Below are 17,383 nucleotides of genomic sequence, written 5' to 3'. Positions count from 1 at the left end.
ACTCCAACTCATGTCAGGCAGGCAGGGACAAAGCTCAAGACAAAGGGCCCAGAGAACCAGAAGTACTGGGAGGAAGCAACACGTCAATTGTTCTCCCGTCAATGTGCAAATGCACAGGGCAGTTAGGAGAACCAGAAGGCAAAACTAGAAGGTGCTCGTGTGCAGGTAGGCAAGGACGTCTGCTGCGAGATGCTTTCTTTTTTGTTTTCCAGTGCTAAGGATCAAACACAGGGCCTTATACTTGCCAGGAAAGTGCTCTCCCACTGAGCCACATCCCCAGTCCTTGTATCACTTTTTCATTAAAAACACCTACTTTGTGGACAATCATGTTCATAAGAGCACTGGTCACAACAGTTAAAAGGTGGAAGCAAACCAAGTGTCCACCAGCAGATGAGTGGATAAAATTATTCAGCCTTTAAAAAGGATAGTCTGACACTGGCTACAATATGGAAAAATATCAAGGACATTATGCTAAGAGAAAGAACCCAGGCACGAAATGTCAAATGCTATGTGATTCCATTTGTCTGACATACCTACATATATCAAACTCACAGAGACAGAAAGCAGAATGGCAGTCACCAAGGGCCAAGGGAGGGAGGAGTGAGAAGTCATATTTAAATGAGGATGAAGTCTCAGTTTGAGAATGATGAAAAGTCTGGAGACGGATGTTAATGATGGCTATACAATGTAAATGTACTTACTGCCACTGTACTGGACACCTAGTGGTTAAAATGGTGAACTGGGCAGGTGTGTAACTCGTGGCAAAGCACCTGCCTAGCAGGTGCAAGCCCTTAGGTTCAGTCCCAGCACCACTCCCCACTCCAAAAAGTGAATTTTATGTTATGTACATTTTATGCTATGTATGTTACATAAGTCACCACAATTTTAAAAATTTAAAATTGTATATCATTTTGTTGTTGGTAATTTTGATACAGGGTCTCGCTATGTAGTGCAGGCTGGCCTTGAACTCATGGCAATCCTGCCTCAGCAGGGATCACAGGCATGTGCTACCATGCTTGGCCTGTATATCATTTTTGTGTGAAAAATAGCTAGCTTTCTTGGTATGGTGGTTCATGTCTGTAATCCCAGCTACTAGGGAGGCTGAAACAAGAGGATCTCAAGTTTGAGCCCAGCTTGGGAAATTTGGTGAGAACCTGTTTCAGAATAAAAAGGCTAGGCCTGTAGCTCAGTGGTAGTGAACCCTTGGGTTCAATCTCCAGTACTGCAACAAAACAAGACAAAACTAGTTTAAAGCCAGGTATGGTGGCCCATGCCTATAATCCAAGTACTCGGGAGGCTGAGGTAGGAGGATTGCCAAGAGTTCAAACTCTGCCTAGGCTACATAGTGAGTTCAGGCCAGTCTGGATTACATAGTGAGACCCTGTCTCAAAAACAAAACAAAACTACCTTGAATTTATAATATATAACATCTAGTTTGTGAAAGAAAAAAAAAAAATCAAGTCTTAAACTTCATAGGAACTGTATAGGATCTATACAACAAAACCTTAACAAATAATCTATCAAAGTCCATGGAAGCCAGAAGAACTCACTAGTCTCTCCCAAATGAAAACACACTGCAGACACTACCCGGGTCTCTGGTTTGTGTTTTTAGAACATCACAGTGGAAAAAGAAACAGGCACAGTGTGCTGCGACAGCCAGGTGTAGGGCACTGTCCCCACGGGCCTTTACAATTGCACTTGAGGTGTACCAGGTGGCAACCAACCTGCCTGGAAGCAGAACTGGTGGTCGTAGGGGTCCTGTTCTCAGACCCGGAACCAGAGATAGCATGTGTGTGGCTTGACGCACCCTTACCTATGGCCCAGAGGACTGTGTCGAAGGTGCCCATGTCCTCTTTGCCAGAGAGGCGATCCTCCCAGGTGACCTGGAGCTGACCATCTGGGAGTTTCCTGATGCGGGAGGGGGTGCACCCTCTCAGGAACTGGGTGCCATGAGACTCCATGTGCTCTGTGACCAAAGAAGACATTTGCTGCAAGGCACAAGAGGACATGCCATGAGGATAAGGTACCGGTGAGGGCAGAAGAGGGGTCTGCCCACTGGAGAATGTGGGGTACTCGCCCACCACCCCCACCTCCAGGTTCTCTTGCTCTCTGGATCCTGGAAGCTGAGCCAGGACAGCCTTTGCACCATCCCGGCCCCAAGCCTCAGATGCTCAGCACTTTGGTCAGGAGGTGCTTGGTCTGCAGGCTCCTCTCTGGATGCCAACGGTAAAGAATCATCCTGACCTACTCTCCCCAGGCCCATGCACATGGCTTTCTCCCCACCCAACCCTAGTGAGTGGGACCAGTTTGCCTTTGTCGCCGTCAGGGAGCTTGGACAGCCCGCAGAAGACTCTGCTCCCAGAGAAACTCAGGAGCAGCAGGCAAGGGCACAGACTGGGAGGTGAAGGGGCTGCCTGCTCCTTCCTCCTGGCCCAGAAGGCTCCATGTACCCACACTCTGGCTGCAGATGGTGACCAAGTTTCCCAGGACACCATGTGTGTGGGAGGGTGTTACATAGGCTGGCAGTGAGACTGGCCACAGATGCTTCTTTAGGAGAAAATAAACAGTCACAGTTTAAATCCTCTGACACCTGCCCAGGTGAGTTGGCTTATTCTGGACCACATGTATGAGGAGCCCTACACATCAGGAATGTCCTGGCTGCTCAAGCAGAGAAATGGGCATGTTGGCTACTTGTTCCTCTTGCAATCCTCTGGATTCCTGAAAGGTTCAGACATCCAGGGCTCTGAAGGAACTATAGGGCATGCTGAGGTCCACTGTCACTTGGCCTGTCTGCCAGGATGGTGTCTTCCTGGAGCTCCAGCTCAGGTCACAGAGCCCCCTCCCTGAGCACAACCGTCATCCCTGCAGGCCTCTCTGTCTCTCAGGCTTTAGCTTCATCTGTATCCTGCTGCACAGCCTCCTTCCTCTGTCTTGGGCCTTGGCACATCCTCGCCACTGTAGAGGGACTCAGAGGCTTCCTAGATAATGTGTCCTAACCACAGGGACTAGAGTTGTATACCCCATGGGAAGTAACAGCTGTGTGCCACAGCTTTAGGATGAAGCCACATATGACTGCACAGGACAGAGAGCTATAGACAGTGTGCAGTGGGTGGCGTGGTAGAAAACTGGGATCTAGAGACAGCAGGCCTGACCCCTTCCACCTTCAGATGTGTCCTTGCCAGGCCTCTGAGCTGAGGTGCAACCACAACCCAGGAATAGGACCTCGCAGACCATGATGGAGCCTCTTTGGCAGGAAACATGGACTATTTGACATCTTGACAGTGGCATCCCCAGACTTACTTTTTTTTTTTTTGTCTTTTTGAGACAGGGTCTCGCTATGCAGTTCAGGCTGGTCTTGAGCTCACTCTGTAGTCCAGGCTGGCCTCGAACTCCCAACAATCCTCCTGCCTCAGCCTCCCGAGTGATAGGATTACAGGTGTGCGCCACCACGCCTGGCCCCAGACTTACATTGTAATGGGTGACTTTTCCATGAAGAGTTTTTAGTTACAAAAAAATCTCCATCATTCCAATAGCAGGAGCTTATCCTGCAGTTCATATGGGCATCTGTACCCAAGATGAGGATGAGGACAAACACCCATGCACCTGCTCAGACACACAAGGCAGTGGCTTGGAACTCTAGCTACGTGGCAGTCACAGATGCACAGACTCCATAGCCTCTCCTGGGGCAAGACAGGCCCTGCAGGGTAAACGAGCCTGCAGTAACTTTCCAGGCTGTGCCAAGTGCGTCTGCATGTGCCGGGCACAGGACCCACAAGAGCTGCATGTTCACCCTGGCTTGTGTATGTCTCAGCTTGTGGAGGATGGATGGGTTCCCTTGTCCTACAATGTTCATCTAGGGCCTAGCCCATCTCTCACCTGCTTCTCCCTGCCTGGAGCTGGCCTTAGTGAGGTGGCACCCCCAACAGGACCCAAGAGGAGCTCAGCAAGGAGGGAGCAGGGAGTTGGGGTCTTTGGGGTAGGGGACAGTGCTTCGGGGACACATCCCCATCACATACTAATGGGACAACCTGAAGGTGTGACCAGGCCACCAGTCTGGGGCCAGGAGTAGCATGCCAGAGATGTCCCTGTGGCCTGGTAGGAGCACATCTATGCAGCTGTGTGCACACTCCACTCACCAGCTTTTCTTCCAGGCTCCCCCAAGTGCATTTTCATATTTCCTAAACAATGTCCTCCTCCAATTCAAGAGCCTGCTGCCGAGGCATGAGACTGCCTTCCCAGGCCACACCTGTACGTGCCTGGGGGACAGGTGGGTGGAAGGGAGCCCAGACCTCTGGGACAGCAGCACCACAGGGTGGGAGTTGCAGCCACTGGCCTTACCTGGTCAAAGCCTCGGAGGGGGATGCTGCGCATCATGACGGTGGTGTCCAGGCCGATCCCCGTGAGGAAGCCAGCACACTCCAGGGCTACATCTACAGGTCATAGGCTAAGGAATACTCACAGATCATGACTTTGGGAGCAAAGAAGCAAGACTCTCAGGGCCCCACTCTAGCTGCCCACACCCCCACTGATCTGCCAGTTCCAGCAGAGACTCCTGCCATGAACTGCAGGTACCCTTACGTCAGGTCTCATGTGCACAGCCTGGGGGGCTGGGGGCTGATGGCTGCGGGCCGGGGGCTCTCCCAGCAAGCCCTTTCAACAGCATCGGAGATCTGGAACAGGCTGCCCTGTGCCTCTATGGTGCTCCCATTCTGGCTCCGCAGTTTAATCTCAGCCTCCAGGGCTGGATCTGCATGCCGGTTGAGTCAGCTGGGCTGAGGGGAGAAAAGCCCCATGGGTAGAAGACACAAAACTGTTGCCTAGGACTTGTGCCCTCAGGGGGTGAGGTGGGGGCTCCAGGGCTTTCATCTTCCCGCAGATATCCTCTACCCTGACCCTGGGCCCCCTGGGGCTCCTCTCTTAACCCTCCTGGTTTGACTGCCCCTTCTGAAGGTATGAGACCGGAGCCGACAGCTCTCGAGGGAGATCACTTGGCTGCCTCATGGCTGTGTCCAGCTGCCCCTACTGACCGGCTGTCTCAGTGTGTGGCTCAGGAAGAGCTTCCAGGAAGCCCTGGCCAGAGGTCAGCATCAAATTGTCCCCTGGGCACAGGCCTTCTGCCCCAAAAAGCCCAGCAAGCCTAATCCAAGGAAGCGAAGGGGCCATCAAGAGGGAGTGCAGTCAGGAAAAACATGACATGGAGAACATGAGTCCACATCACAGGATGGCTACCCACACACTAGCAAAGGATACAGCTGGCCCCAACCACCAACCTGTCAGAGGAACAGAGCACAGGGAGTAAGTGGCTGCACACCGCACAGGGGCGCACAAGCTGTCGTCCCAGGGGCGGGACATAGAAGGACCCTTCTGTTTCGTGCCAGGCACTCAACTAACGAGCACCGAGGCTGACTGTTCAAACAGGTCACCTGAAGAAACAAAGCCCACTTCCCAGGGGCTACAATTGTGAAATACAACATGACAAACAATATTATTGAATCAGCAAATTGCCTGGTGGTGAAGGGCATGTGGTCAGTGACAAATAGCACCTGTCCTAAGATAGGAACCAGGCAGCTCCAGGATTCTGCAGATGCATCAAGAAATGTCCATTAGGAGAAGCATACAGTTTTATTTCTGCCCTGGGAGGAGTTCTGCCTGGAGACCCTCTGGGCCTCCTGGAGCCAGGATGGAAACAGGGAAGCACTTGGCAGGGTGGTGAGGGAACCAGACAGGGGAGGGTGAGGGTTTCCTTGGGAAAGCATATTATATGAACAGAACACTTTGAGTCCACAGAAAACCAGGGTAGAAGACCCACGCGGGCTGTCCAGCCCCAGAGCTGGGCCCAGGGCCAGGAGGGCCATGAAGCAATAACTGAGCGCACAGGGTGGAGGACACAGGATGCTGAGACTCACTAGAAATATTTGCTCTCAGAGGTTTTGATTCGTTGTTTGTGGTAGGAATACTGAACCCAGGGTCTTGCACATGCTAAGCAAGTGCTCTGCCACTGAGCTACATTCCCAACCCATTCTTAGTAGTGGAAGTCCTGTCCTGTGGTCAACCGTGCACTCCATATGAGTGTGCACACATGTGCATACACTGATACACAGGTATATCCACACATGTATAGTCACAGGCACACACATACCTCACACATCTGCACACACCCACGTGCATGCACATACACATACTCGGCACACAGGCATGCACATGTGCAGTCACATCGCACTATTGTGTACATACACGTGTACACTCACGCACGCACAGTGCACAATGTGTACTGCACACTCACATCACTTTTGGGCACACTCACACATGTGCACAAATGTGCATGTACACATTCATGAATACACATGTGCACATACTCATGTAGGCAACATGCATACACACATGTAAGCAGGCTCAAAACCCAACAGAACGGGAACTCCCAGGCGGGGTGGCTACACGTGGGTGGGCTCGTCAGATCACCCCTCAGCCTTTGAACAAGAAGAGGTGATGGAAGGATGGATAAGCCCAATGTCAGCGTTAATTCCGGCAGGTACTAATGATATAATTCCATTTCAAGAAGCAGCATATCCCTTAAAATACCATAGGTGCCCTGTGGGAAGCATGTGGCATGCTGCTTCCTCAGGAGCTGGGGATGGAACCAAGCTACCTGGCTGGGCACAAACTGGTCCTCGCTGGTCACACAACCCCACTCAGCGTGTGAGAAGGATGAAGGGCGGCCAGGAGAAGCCCACTTCCACTCATATGCCCAGACCCCATAGCCTCTCCTGGGGTAAGACGAGCCCTGCAGGGTAAACTAGCCTGCAGTAACTTTCCAGGCTGTGCCGAGTGCGTCTGCATGCGCCGGGTACAGGACCCACAAGAGCTGCATGTTCACCCTGGTTTGTGTATGTCTCAGCTTGTGGTGGATGGATGGGCTGCCTTGTCCTACCATGTTCATCTAGGGTCTAGCCCATCTTTCACGTGCTTCCCCCTGCTTGGAGCTGGCCTTAGTGAGGTGGCACCCCCAATAGGACCCAAGAGGAGCTCAGCAGGGAGGGAGCAGGGAGTTAGGGTCTTTGGGGTAGGGGCTGGCTATAGCCTCTAGGCTTCAGGACGGTGGGCTGGGCCTTTTCTCAGCCCTTCTCTATTGCTGAGCACAAAACAAGGTGATCTCCTGATCCTGGCAAAAACAGTTTGTTTCTGGCTGGGCGTGGTGGTGCACACTTTATAAGCCCAGCACTCGGGAGGCTGAGGCAAGAGGAACACTGCAAGTTCGAGGCCAGTGTGGGCTACATAATGACACTCTGTCTCAGCAAAATAAAAAATTTGTTTCTACAGTTCACATGTGCCAGCCCACTCAGAGCTGCATAGGGAGCTAGTGCGGGCGCTGGGGACTACAGCTCTGCCCCCAGAGCCCTCGCAGTACCCAGCACCACATGACCCTGTGGCCGCACAGTATGGGGGAAAGCTCCCATTTCACAGATGCCAGCTCCACATTGTTGGCCTAGGGCACACGTGGGCAAGGTGGACACCAGCCAGGCACGCCCCTAAGTGGGCTTCCTTGACTGTACAGGTGCAGCTGAAATCTCTCAACCAAAGCTCTCATCCCGCTTGGTTCCGAGATAATTCTGGGCTTTTTGTCATCATGAACATGATTTTCGCCACTATTGATTTTTACACTACTTCTTCCTCCATTAATCTCGTTAATCAGATAATGAGAATGTTTCTTCTCAGAAGAATGCAGGATGTAAGAACTCAAACAGAGAACTCCCTTCACACCGACTAGAGTATGAAAATGCTGCAGGAAAAACAAGGACAGATGCCAAAGCCTCCAGTCAAAGGAGCAGAGAGTTCCAGAAGACAGTCAACTGCAGATGGGCTTCCAAGACCATGCTCAGCCTGGACACTCATACCAGCTACGGAGGTGCAGCAACCGTCACAGGCCATGGCCAGCTACAAGCAGCGTGGTGGTGCAGGCAGGAGTCAGGGGAGCAGCTGAGCACACCTGGGAGCTGGAAACTCTGGACTTACCACCGCATTAAAGACCCTGATTATCCCAACTACTTGGGAGGACAAGGCAGGGCAGCAAGTGTAAGGCCAACTCAGCCAACTTAGCAAGAGTTAGTCTCAGAATAAAAATTTAAAAAGGACTAAGCAAGTTCAAGAGCCTGGATTGAACTCCTAGTACTAAAACAAACAAACAAACAAACAAAAAAAAAACAACAAAAACCTAAACCTAAACCAGGGTATCTGCCCACCCACACAGAAGCCACCATTCTGTACCCTATGCGCCATGAATCCAAATTTGTGTGTGTTCCAGGCGGCCCAGCTCTCTGTGCCTTTTGGTGTGCAGCATTTTCCAGGGAGGTATAACTACCGTGAGATTAACCTAATCACAGGGCAGCTTTCTTGTTCAAAATCAGAACAGGGGAGGAAGTAAAAACAAAAGCATTAACACAGGCCAGAGAAAGCCCAAGCTTAAAAAGTTGTCCATTTGCTTGTGGAGCCTGCAGGCCCTGCTCCTCTCTCCAGAAAGCACACCCACACAAGTGACAGTCTCAGGGGCCACCTGGCCCCTTGGCAGTCCTGCTAACACAGGAAATGCCAGCCTGGTTACAGAGCTGTGGGCAGTGCAGGGTAGGGGTAAGGGAGACTCCATCCCAATAAGGGCTGGCTCTGGGTTTACCAGAGGCCTACCAGCACCATCCAACCCCTTGGTGCCCAGTGCTGGGCCTGGTGGAGACCACATTGACCAATCTCTGATGCTCCGGAGGGCCCTGGACCTGTAGTGTCTTAGCTACAGGGATGCACACAGGCAGATGGGCAGACAGGTTTTACGGCTGGGAAAACGAGTCCTGGGAAAATGGCTAATCCTCCTTTTGCTAGACACAGGACCACACACCAAACAAATGTGGAGTTTCTGTAGAAAATGAGACTAGTAAGCAGTGATCACTTCTAAATAAGCAGCTGTGGTTCTCTCTAAAATAAAGTTTACCTCCCTCCCTCTTATGCTTAGGAAGACAGAAAAAGGACTGTGGTACCTGGCCAGGCTTCTGAAGCTTCACACTAGGGTCAAATAACAGTCCCTTCCATGGTAAACTGACAGGCAGCATTAATTCATCCCAAATTATAAAACCCCTCTCCCTGTTTCACAAAGCCCTGAGAATCCAAGGACAGAAACTGTTGAGCTGCTGGAGCAGCTGCAGAAGTGGACACCCTGGGATACCCTCGGCCTCCTCCCTCCCTGGGTGAACGTGTGGGCTGCACAGCCCCTGAGTGGGGCTGGCAGCTGTGAGACAGGGTGTCCTCATGCTCCGTCAGCCTCTTGGGGATCTGGACAAGGTCCACCAAGCAGACAACAGAAATAAGCAGGTCGTGGCTGTTACCTGGAAATAGCAACTCAGTTACTGGACCTCAAAGTAGAGCCAATGTCAGGGCAGAGCTACCCTCCTGGTTCATTCAAGTCCTCTTTCCTAGCCCAGCGCTACCAGCTCAGCCCAGCTTTGCAGAAAGCTGCCCTCTGGATACAGTGAGCCCAGGCCAAAGTCCCAGTCATCTGCAGGGAAGCTAAGGGGTTCTGAAAGAGAGTGACTATGATTCTCTGCTTTGGAGTTAGGGTACCTGAGCCCTGAAAGCTGATGTCAAAGGAGAAGGCAGAGCCCAGGTTATGCAAGCACAGGAGGCAGAGGTAGGGATGCTGGGCGGCCGAGTCCAAGTATGCCAGGGAACAGAGGCTTCAAGTTGGGCAGCCCTCCAGGTGGGGAGCAGGCTGGAAAATGGCACGGGCTGTGGGGCTGGAAGTCGAGCTCAGCTCCTTGACCTCCCATACTCATCAGGCCCCCTCTGCCCTGCAGGTTTCTTTGGGCTGCATTTGCATCCCAACCCATGCCTGCCTCCCCAGAGAAATCTGAGGAGTAAGTTCCCCTTTCTCACCTTCACAGTCCCCCACCGCTCAGGGCCTTGCTCTGCAGAGCAGCACGGCTCAGTCCTGCAAAGCCACACATCCCCTCAGCATCCCAACTTCCCTGCCTACACTATCCCACTGCCCATCCTCCTGCAGGGGCTCCTGCTGCCTCCCTGGGGGATGGTGCCCCCCACCCCAGAATCTCCTCTGTTCTTCAGCCTATTCTGGATTTGATAGAGGAATAAAGAAAGAGTAACAGAACAAGGAATGAAGCCAGGCACAAAGCTGACAGCTGAGACTGAGCAGGTGCCAACCTGGAATCCCACTCAGGGCCCTGCATCTGAGGCAGCCAGGACGTCCCCTGAGCCCACTGGGCTCGACGATCCCTCCCACCCACTTGCAAGCTCATGCTGCCTTTCCAGCGGTTCTCTAACTGTCTGGTCACCTTCACAGGCTCTGACCCAGGCATGTAGCTTGCTCTGACCAACGGGTGTGGCCCTGCTTGGTTGGTACCCAGCTGTTGAATGAAGAGTGTACCTTAATTCTGTCTCCCATGGACAGGGCTTAGGCACGACTGCCCAATCTCTGCCATCTGCCCAGCCCTGGGCTCCCTGAGACCTGATGCCAGCCAAGTGGAAAGGGGGGCTTCCCATGTGACGCCCAAAGCCAGCGTGGATCAGCCTTGGGAGGCTGAAGCAGTGTCGGTCCCATCACAGGCCCGACTCACTTCAGGGCTGACCTAGAACTACTGGTCCCTGGGCCCCACAGGGATGCACCTGAAAGTCACAGCTGCTACCTGTGCCCGTGTACGGGGAGAGACAAGGAGGCTGGGGTGCACCCTGAAGACTGCATCGGGGACCTGGCTGGGGCCGACGGGAGCCGTCCTCAGCAGAGCTGCCAACCAGCAGACTCAGTGTCCACCGCCAGTAGAGGCCCAGGCACGCTGGGCCCACCCGCCTCCAGGCCAGGACCAAGCAGGCAAAATGTCACTGCCCGACTCCAGGAGGCACTTTGGGGCCAGAGGGCCAGCCCTAGGGTCCATATTAATTTCAGCTCCATTTTAAAGGCGAGTTAAAATAAACATGGGGAATATTTATAAGGCAAATAAATCTGGCAGAAACAGCCCCTCCAAGTGTGAGTGGAGGCCTCCCCCTCAGCCCCAGCCCAAGCTGATAAAATACAGAAATGCTACTGTAGACCCTCCGGGCTTATTTTGACTGCTGCAGAGGAATGTAACATGTAAACACTCACTCCCGTATTACACTGTTACAACTTGCATTAACAGCGTCGGACAAAAGCTGCATTTTCACAGAAGCATCGTACAGGGATATATCTCCAGCTTAATTTTTAAAAAAACCATTTCCTCACATAAATCATGCTCAGAATGAAACGGGTGACTGATACATTGCAAACACTTTTTTTCTTAAACAATAACATACCTAGATTCCTTCTAAACTAAAGAGCTTTAAAAAAAAAAAATCTCCTAAATGTTTTTGTTCTGAAGAAAATAAACACTGCAGTTTCTTTCCTGACCAAAATATCTGGGGCCATGTCTTCCTGGCTGAGCTGGCTGCCCAAGACACAGTCACAGAGAAGGAGTCCTTGAGCCACAGGCTGGAAGAGCCAGATCTTGGCCACTGAGCCTGATCCTCCCTGGGCTTCACCACTGTGTATCCCCCCCACGGGGCGCCCCTCCCTGGAACCGTGCAGGCGCAGAACTCAGAGAATGCTGCCGCCGTGATAGGCCAAGATAAGCACCTGAGCCTACAGGAGGCCTGGCAGAGGAGCAGGGCACAGACTGGCCTCCTAGGCTGCCACAGGTTCAAGGCTGTTTCAAGACACGTCCGGCACACAGAGCATTACGGAGAACTGGGAAAGCGTGTCTAAATTCCACCAAGGAAAATCAGTGTGAAGGAAACCAAGACAATCTGAAAACAGCAGTCCCAGTGGCCAGAGGCAGAACTGGGGGCCCTGAGTGGGGATGGTCCCGTCAGATAGGTACCAGGGGCTAAGCTGTCACCCGGCAGGGGCACCCTGGTAGCCCACCAATAATGGCAACCAGCCCTAGGATATACAGTAGAGATGCCGTGGAAGCCCTACAGGAAAACACAAGGACTTAAAAAAAAAAATCTTGGAGGTGGGACAGGCCTTTCTGAACATGTAATAAATCTAAAAGCCATTAACTGTAGAAAGAGATTTAAGTTACATCGAAAAAAAAGGAAAACCATTTGTACATTACACAAGTTAAAAGACATGAGAAGCTGAGAAAATCTGCTCCGTGTATAACACCAGATCCCATCTCTAATACACAAACCAGCTGGAAGATAAGGAAAAGATAAGAGAAGGAGAGAAACCAACTGGATAGAAAGTGGGCCAAGGACCAAAGCGATGACTCACAAGTGTACGCACGCATGAACGTGCGCATACACACACACCCACACACACACACACACATATCCAGGCTCACACACTACACAGACACTCTCAGTTTCAAGGAAGGCCAGTAGATACACAAAATGATGGCTGATGGTAGTAAACAGAATCAGAATATGTTTAATCTAGCAGATACTCAAAGATAAAAATATCAAGCCAGGAGTGGTGGTGCACGCCTGTAATTCCAGCATTCTGGGAGGCTGAGTTGGGAGAATCACAAATTTGAACCCTGCCTGGACAATTTAGCAAGATCCTGCCTCAAAATAATAATAATAATAAAAAAGACTCAGGGGGATTTAGCTCAGCAGCACAGTGCCTGCCTGGCAAGCGCAAGGTCATGAGTTCAATTCCCGGTACCAGAAAAAATAAATAAATAAATGAAAAAATAAAAAAGACTCAGGATATAGCGCAGTGCGAAGGCCCCTGAGTTCAATCTCCAGTACTACACACTCAAAAACATATATAAATAAACAAATAATTTAAAAAATAAAAAACACAAGAGACTGGGGTGTGTAGCTAAGTGGCAGAATACTTGCTTAGCATGTGCAAGGCCCTGGGAACAATTTCCAGTATTGCTAAATAAATAAACAACCAAACAAAACCAACCAAACCAAACTGCACCAAAAATCCAGATAACCTAGAAATTACAGCATAGAGGAAAAAAGTGATAAACGTGACAACCTAAAGAATTAAAAATTTTACAAAAAAAAAAAAAAGAATTAAAAATTTGGGTTGGGTGTGTAGGTCAGTGGCAAAGTGCTTGCCTGGCATGTGTGAGGGCATGAGTTCAATGCCCAGGACCATAAATACATAAATAATTGCAAAAAAATATTATGACATCAAAAGACAAACTACAATCTGAGAAGCTGGTGGGAGACCGCAGACAGATGGATACAAACTGGCATGAGCTCAGCTGTAGACAGGGTGGGGCTGACGAGCCGCAGGCAGCAGGGACCATGGCTACCGCACAGTAGCTGGAAGGCACAGTCCTTTTCATTTTATATTTTTGTGCTGAGGACTACACCCAGGGAGCACTGAGCTATATCTCCAGCCCTTTTAATTTTTTTTTTTTTTTTTTTTTTGAGACCAAGTGTCACCAAGTTGCCTGGGCTAGGCTCGAATTTGTGATTGTCTTGCCTAAGACTCCAAGGTAGCCTGGATGATAAGTATGTGCCGCTGCTACTGGCCCACTAATATTTCACAAACAAGCTGATGGCAAGATATAGAGGGACAAGGAGAAGCAGATAAAAGTGCACATAGGACAGGGTGCAGCTGGCCTATAGCAAAATGTCGTGAGGTTGAAGGTCATCGACCCTTGGACCGGGATTTTCTATTTCTAAGAAAGACTCTATTCGGTATATATAAAATGTGTGAAACTACCTCACCCATCAGGACCAGGAAATAACAAATGTTGCTAGGATTGTGGAGACACTGGAGCCCTGCCACATGGTCGGTGGGAATGCAAGATGCTGCTGCTGCTGTGGAAGACAGTTGGGCAGTGTCTCAAAAAGTCCCAGCACTTCCGCTTCTAGGTCTACACCCAAAAGAATCGAAAGTAGGAACAAAACACTATGTGTACCCCTATGTTCGCAGCTGCGTTAGCCACAACAGCCAGGAGGCACAAGCAACTCAAATGCCCACAGTACACAAAACATGCTATCAACAAAACATGACATATACAAACAGTATGGCATTATTCAGCCTCACAAAGAAAGGAAATGCTGACATGTGCTCCAGCATGGAGGAACCCTGACAATACGATGCCAGTGAAATAGGCCAGTCACAAAACAACAAATGCTATGTGTCCACAGCAGCAGGTGGTGAGAGTTGTCACATTCATAAAAACAGAAAAGAGAATGGTGGCTCCAGGGCCGGGGGTGAGAGGAGATGAAGAGCTACTGTTTAACAGATGAGGAATTTCAGGTGGGGAAGATGAAAACAGTTCTGGAGATGATGGTGGTGACAACTGTACAACATTTAAGATCAGTGAACTGTACACTTGGAAAGACCAAGATAGTAATTTTTCGGGGGGGAGGAGTACTGGGGATTAAACAGGGCTTCCATACTGAACTACAGCCCAACTCTTTTTAAAATATTTTTTAAATTTTGAGACAGGGTCTTGCTAGGTTGCTAAGTTACCCAGGCTGGGCTTGAACTTGTGATCTTCCTGCCTTAGCCTCCCAGAGTGCCAGGATTACAGGCATGCACCACCAAGCTTGGGTCAAGATGGTAAATTTTATGTGTATTTTACTATAAATTAGGAAAAGTGATGGTGTCCATAGATGCGTATCAAAGGGTTTTACTGCAGCATGTACAGCGATGAGAAACTACTGAGAGGCTCATTCATGGACGAAAGGTAAAGGAAGCTACACCATAACCATGCAAGGGACTCAAGACCTGATACTGCTTTGCAAGTGTGAGACTATGACGTGACACACACGTACACATTCCCCAGCTGCACATGCACACACACACACACACACTCCAACGTGCACACAGTGCACATTTTTTTTTGAGACAGAGTTTCACTATGTAGTTTGCTACGTAGTTCAGAGATCCTCCTGCCTCAGTCTCCTGAGAGCTCTCCTAGTAGGTAAATCCAGAGGCAGCCAACCACTGCCAGCAGCCAAGCCTCTGCTGCCCTCTGGTGGCAGATCTTGTCCCTGCAACCTGGATATCAGGCACGCACAGGCAAGACCAGCTTCCTGGAACTGGGACTCTGGACCAGCTCTGCCCTGGGAGCAAACAAGAGCACTTAGCATAGGTGTGCCGCTTGCATGCTGCTGGTATCACTGCTACAGCTGGGCTGTGGCTTTCGAAGCTTTTGGAGGCTTTACGAGATTTCAGGGAATCCCAATATACAAGACAGAAAACCAGAGACATTTGATTGAGGCCCCTCCTAGTGTCTCTAAGGGGACCTAATGAGAACCTTAGGGACAGCCACTGACCTAGATAATAAATGGCTGGCTCAGCCGGGGGTGTAGCTCAATGGTACCAGTGCTTGCCTGGCAAGCACGGGGCTCTGAATTCAATCCCTGGTACCAAAAAAAAAAAAAAAGTCCGGGTCACTTTATGCGACATCCATGTTATCGTCTTCCAGGTCTCACCAGCCATGGGAAGCAGTGTCAACATCCCTGCAGAGGGGTACACATATCCAGCTTTCTTTCCCACATTTACAGAAACTGGAAAGATGTCACCAGAGCAGGGCAGCAGTGAACAGAAGGAGGACGCCCATCCCGCACACACCAGCCTTACGTTTTCCCAGGGGATTCCTTCAGCCAGAAGATGTCGTCGCTTGTAATTCCGTATTCCAAGGCACCTTCGATCTAGCAAGGAAAAAAGCATCACTGGGACAAGACTATCACCCAGTCTGTCCCAGTGACTTCCTCAAAATGCCTCTGCTGCAGAAACAACTCAACCAGAACCACCCAGCCCACATTCGGACAGAGTCTCTTTGCCCTATGTCTTTGTCTTCAGGTTGTGGCCTCCCTGGGGACAGAGGTGTCCTTCTGCGTCTTCCTTGGTGTGCTGTCTGCCTGGTGCGGGAAGCGCTGAGCACGCCTTGGCAAGGGCCTGCCAAGGCAGATGTGGTAGCAACCTTCCTCTCTGCTTTTGGGGCCTTCTCCTCGACTTTTTCTTGGAGGGGGGTGCTCTACCCCTGAGCCACATCCTCAACCCCTTTTTTATTTTAAGTCAATCTTGCTAAATTACCCAGGTTGGTCTTGAACTTGTGATCTTTCTGCCTCACCTCTGACAGTACTTGGGATTACAGGTGTGCACCTGGTAATTTCCCTGATCTTGATGCAGACCCAGGGCACAAGCCCTGAGGCCAGTGTAGCAGCTTCAGAGGCCAGGCAACCGGCCCCCTGTGACAGTTCAGGTATCTGGGAAGGAGACGGGGACATGTAGACCAAGGAAGCTGCACCCAGTGTCCAGGACCCCAGGCTCACAAAAAAGTGGGTAAAGAAAAGTCAGCAAATCAGGGACTAGGAGAGCTGTTCAGGGGCTGGGGATTTAGCTCAGCGGCAAAGCGCCTGCCTGGCAAGCGCAAGGTCGTGAGTTCGGTTCCTGGTACCGGACAAAAACCAAAAAAAGGAGAGCTGTTCAGCATCCCAGTGACAGAAAAAAGGGGAGCGGTACATGAGCAGGATGTCACACTGCAGGCTAAGGCAGGGCTGTACATGGGAAGTAGAGAGCTCTGAGGACACCCGGCTGCAAGCTGGGTAGACCTAGCACCTTCTAAAGCTGGCTGAGGTGAGTTATGTACCTAGGAATCATAGATCTTTGATGGGGTCAGCTAAGCAGGAGGGGGAAACCCTGAAACTGAGAGTCCCTCTAGTGGCCTGTGAGAGTAAGACATGCTAGGAGAGAGGAACCAGGCATACACGCATATATGTACATACATACATACATACATACATACATATATAAATCAGCCAGCCAGCCAGGAATTTTTCCAGTTTGTTCAAGGAAAATCAAAAGTTCCAAAAATCAAACGGACTAAAACACAAGCTAAGCCAGACATGATGACATATACCTATAATCTCAGCTACCTGGGAAGCTCAAGCAGGAGAATGGCAAGTTTGGGGCCAGCCTGAGCAACTTAGCAAGATCCTGTCTCAAAATTTAAAAAGAGGTGTGGGTGCAGTTCAGTGTTCCCTGAGTTCACTCCCTAGCAGCAGAAAGAAAAACACAAGCAAGTCTTGGCAGGCACCCAGGGAAGACAAGGGCACGGTGGAGCAGGGTCTGCACAGGACGGAGTGGAGGGGCCCCTGAGCTGCCTCCTCTCAAACCGGCAGCTCTGGCTTTACTCTCCTGTGCACATGTGGAGACCCCAGCAGCCACCGAGAGCAGTAGTACAGATGGGGCAGGCCAGGACCCCTCCACAGGGCCCACTGTACGGCAGAAGGTTCAACTGTGCCCAGCACCTCTCGGGAGCCAATGTGAGTAGCACTGAGCAGCAACAACTGTGGCCTGTATGGGCTTTAGGGAGAACTACTAGGAGCCTGACTGTAAACAACGGCACTGCCGGGTGTGGTGGCGCACGCCTGTAATCCCAGCACTCGG

At 50.8% G+C, this 17,383-nt stretch overlaps 1 protein-coding gene across 7 annotated transcripts in view; it reads right to left on the bottom strand.

Moving 5' to 3' along the window:
- Txnrd2 (thioredoxin reductase 2) overlaps positions 1-17,383 on the bottom strand; it is a gene marked incomplete in the record, with an annotated part of 55,716 nt that overhangs the window by 21,519 nt on the left and 16,814 nt on the right. For all 7 annotated transcript variants that reach the window (XM_013517794.1, XM_013517795.1, XM_013517796.1 and 4 more), the window contains 4 exon segments: positions 1,814-1,988; positions 4,339-4,430; positions 5,251-5,270; positions 15,572-15,642. In XM_013517794.1, the coding sequence (XP_013373248.1) occupies positions 1,814-1,988; positions 4,339-4,430; positions 5,251-5,270; positions 15,572-15,642 (358 nt within the window).

This window comes from Chinchilla lanigera, unplaced genomic scaffold, assembly GCF_000276665.1.
Source record: "Chinchilla lanigera isolate Chin_1 unplaced genomic scaffold, ChiLan1.0 scaffold00041, whole genome shotgun sequence".
NCBI classification, from domain to species: domain Eukaryota; kingdom Metazoa; phylum Chordata; class Mammalia; order Rodentia; family Chinchillidae; genus Chinchilla; species Chinchilla lanigera.
Note: the sequence above shows the minus strand (reverse complement) of the source record. Positions and strands in the feature narration are given on the sequence as shown.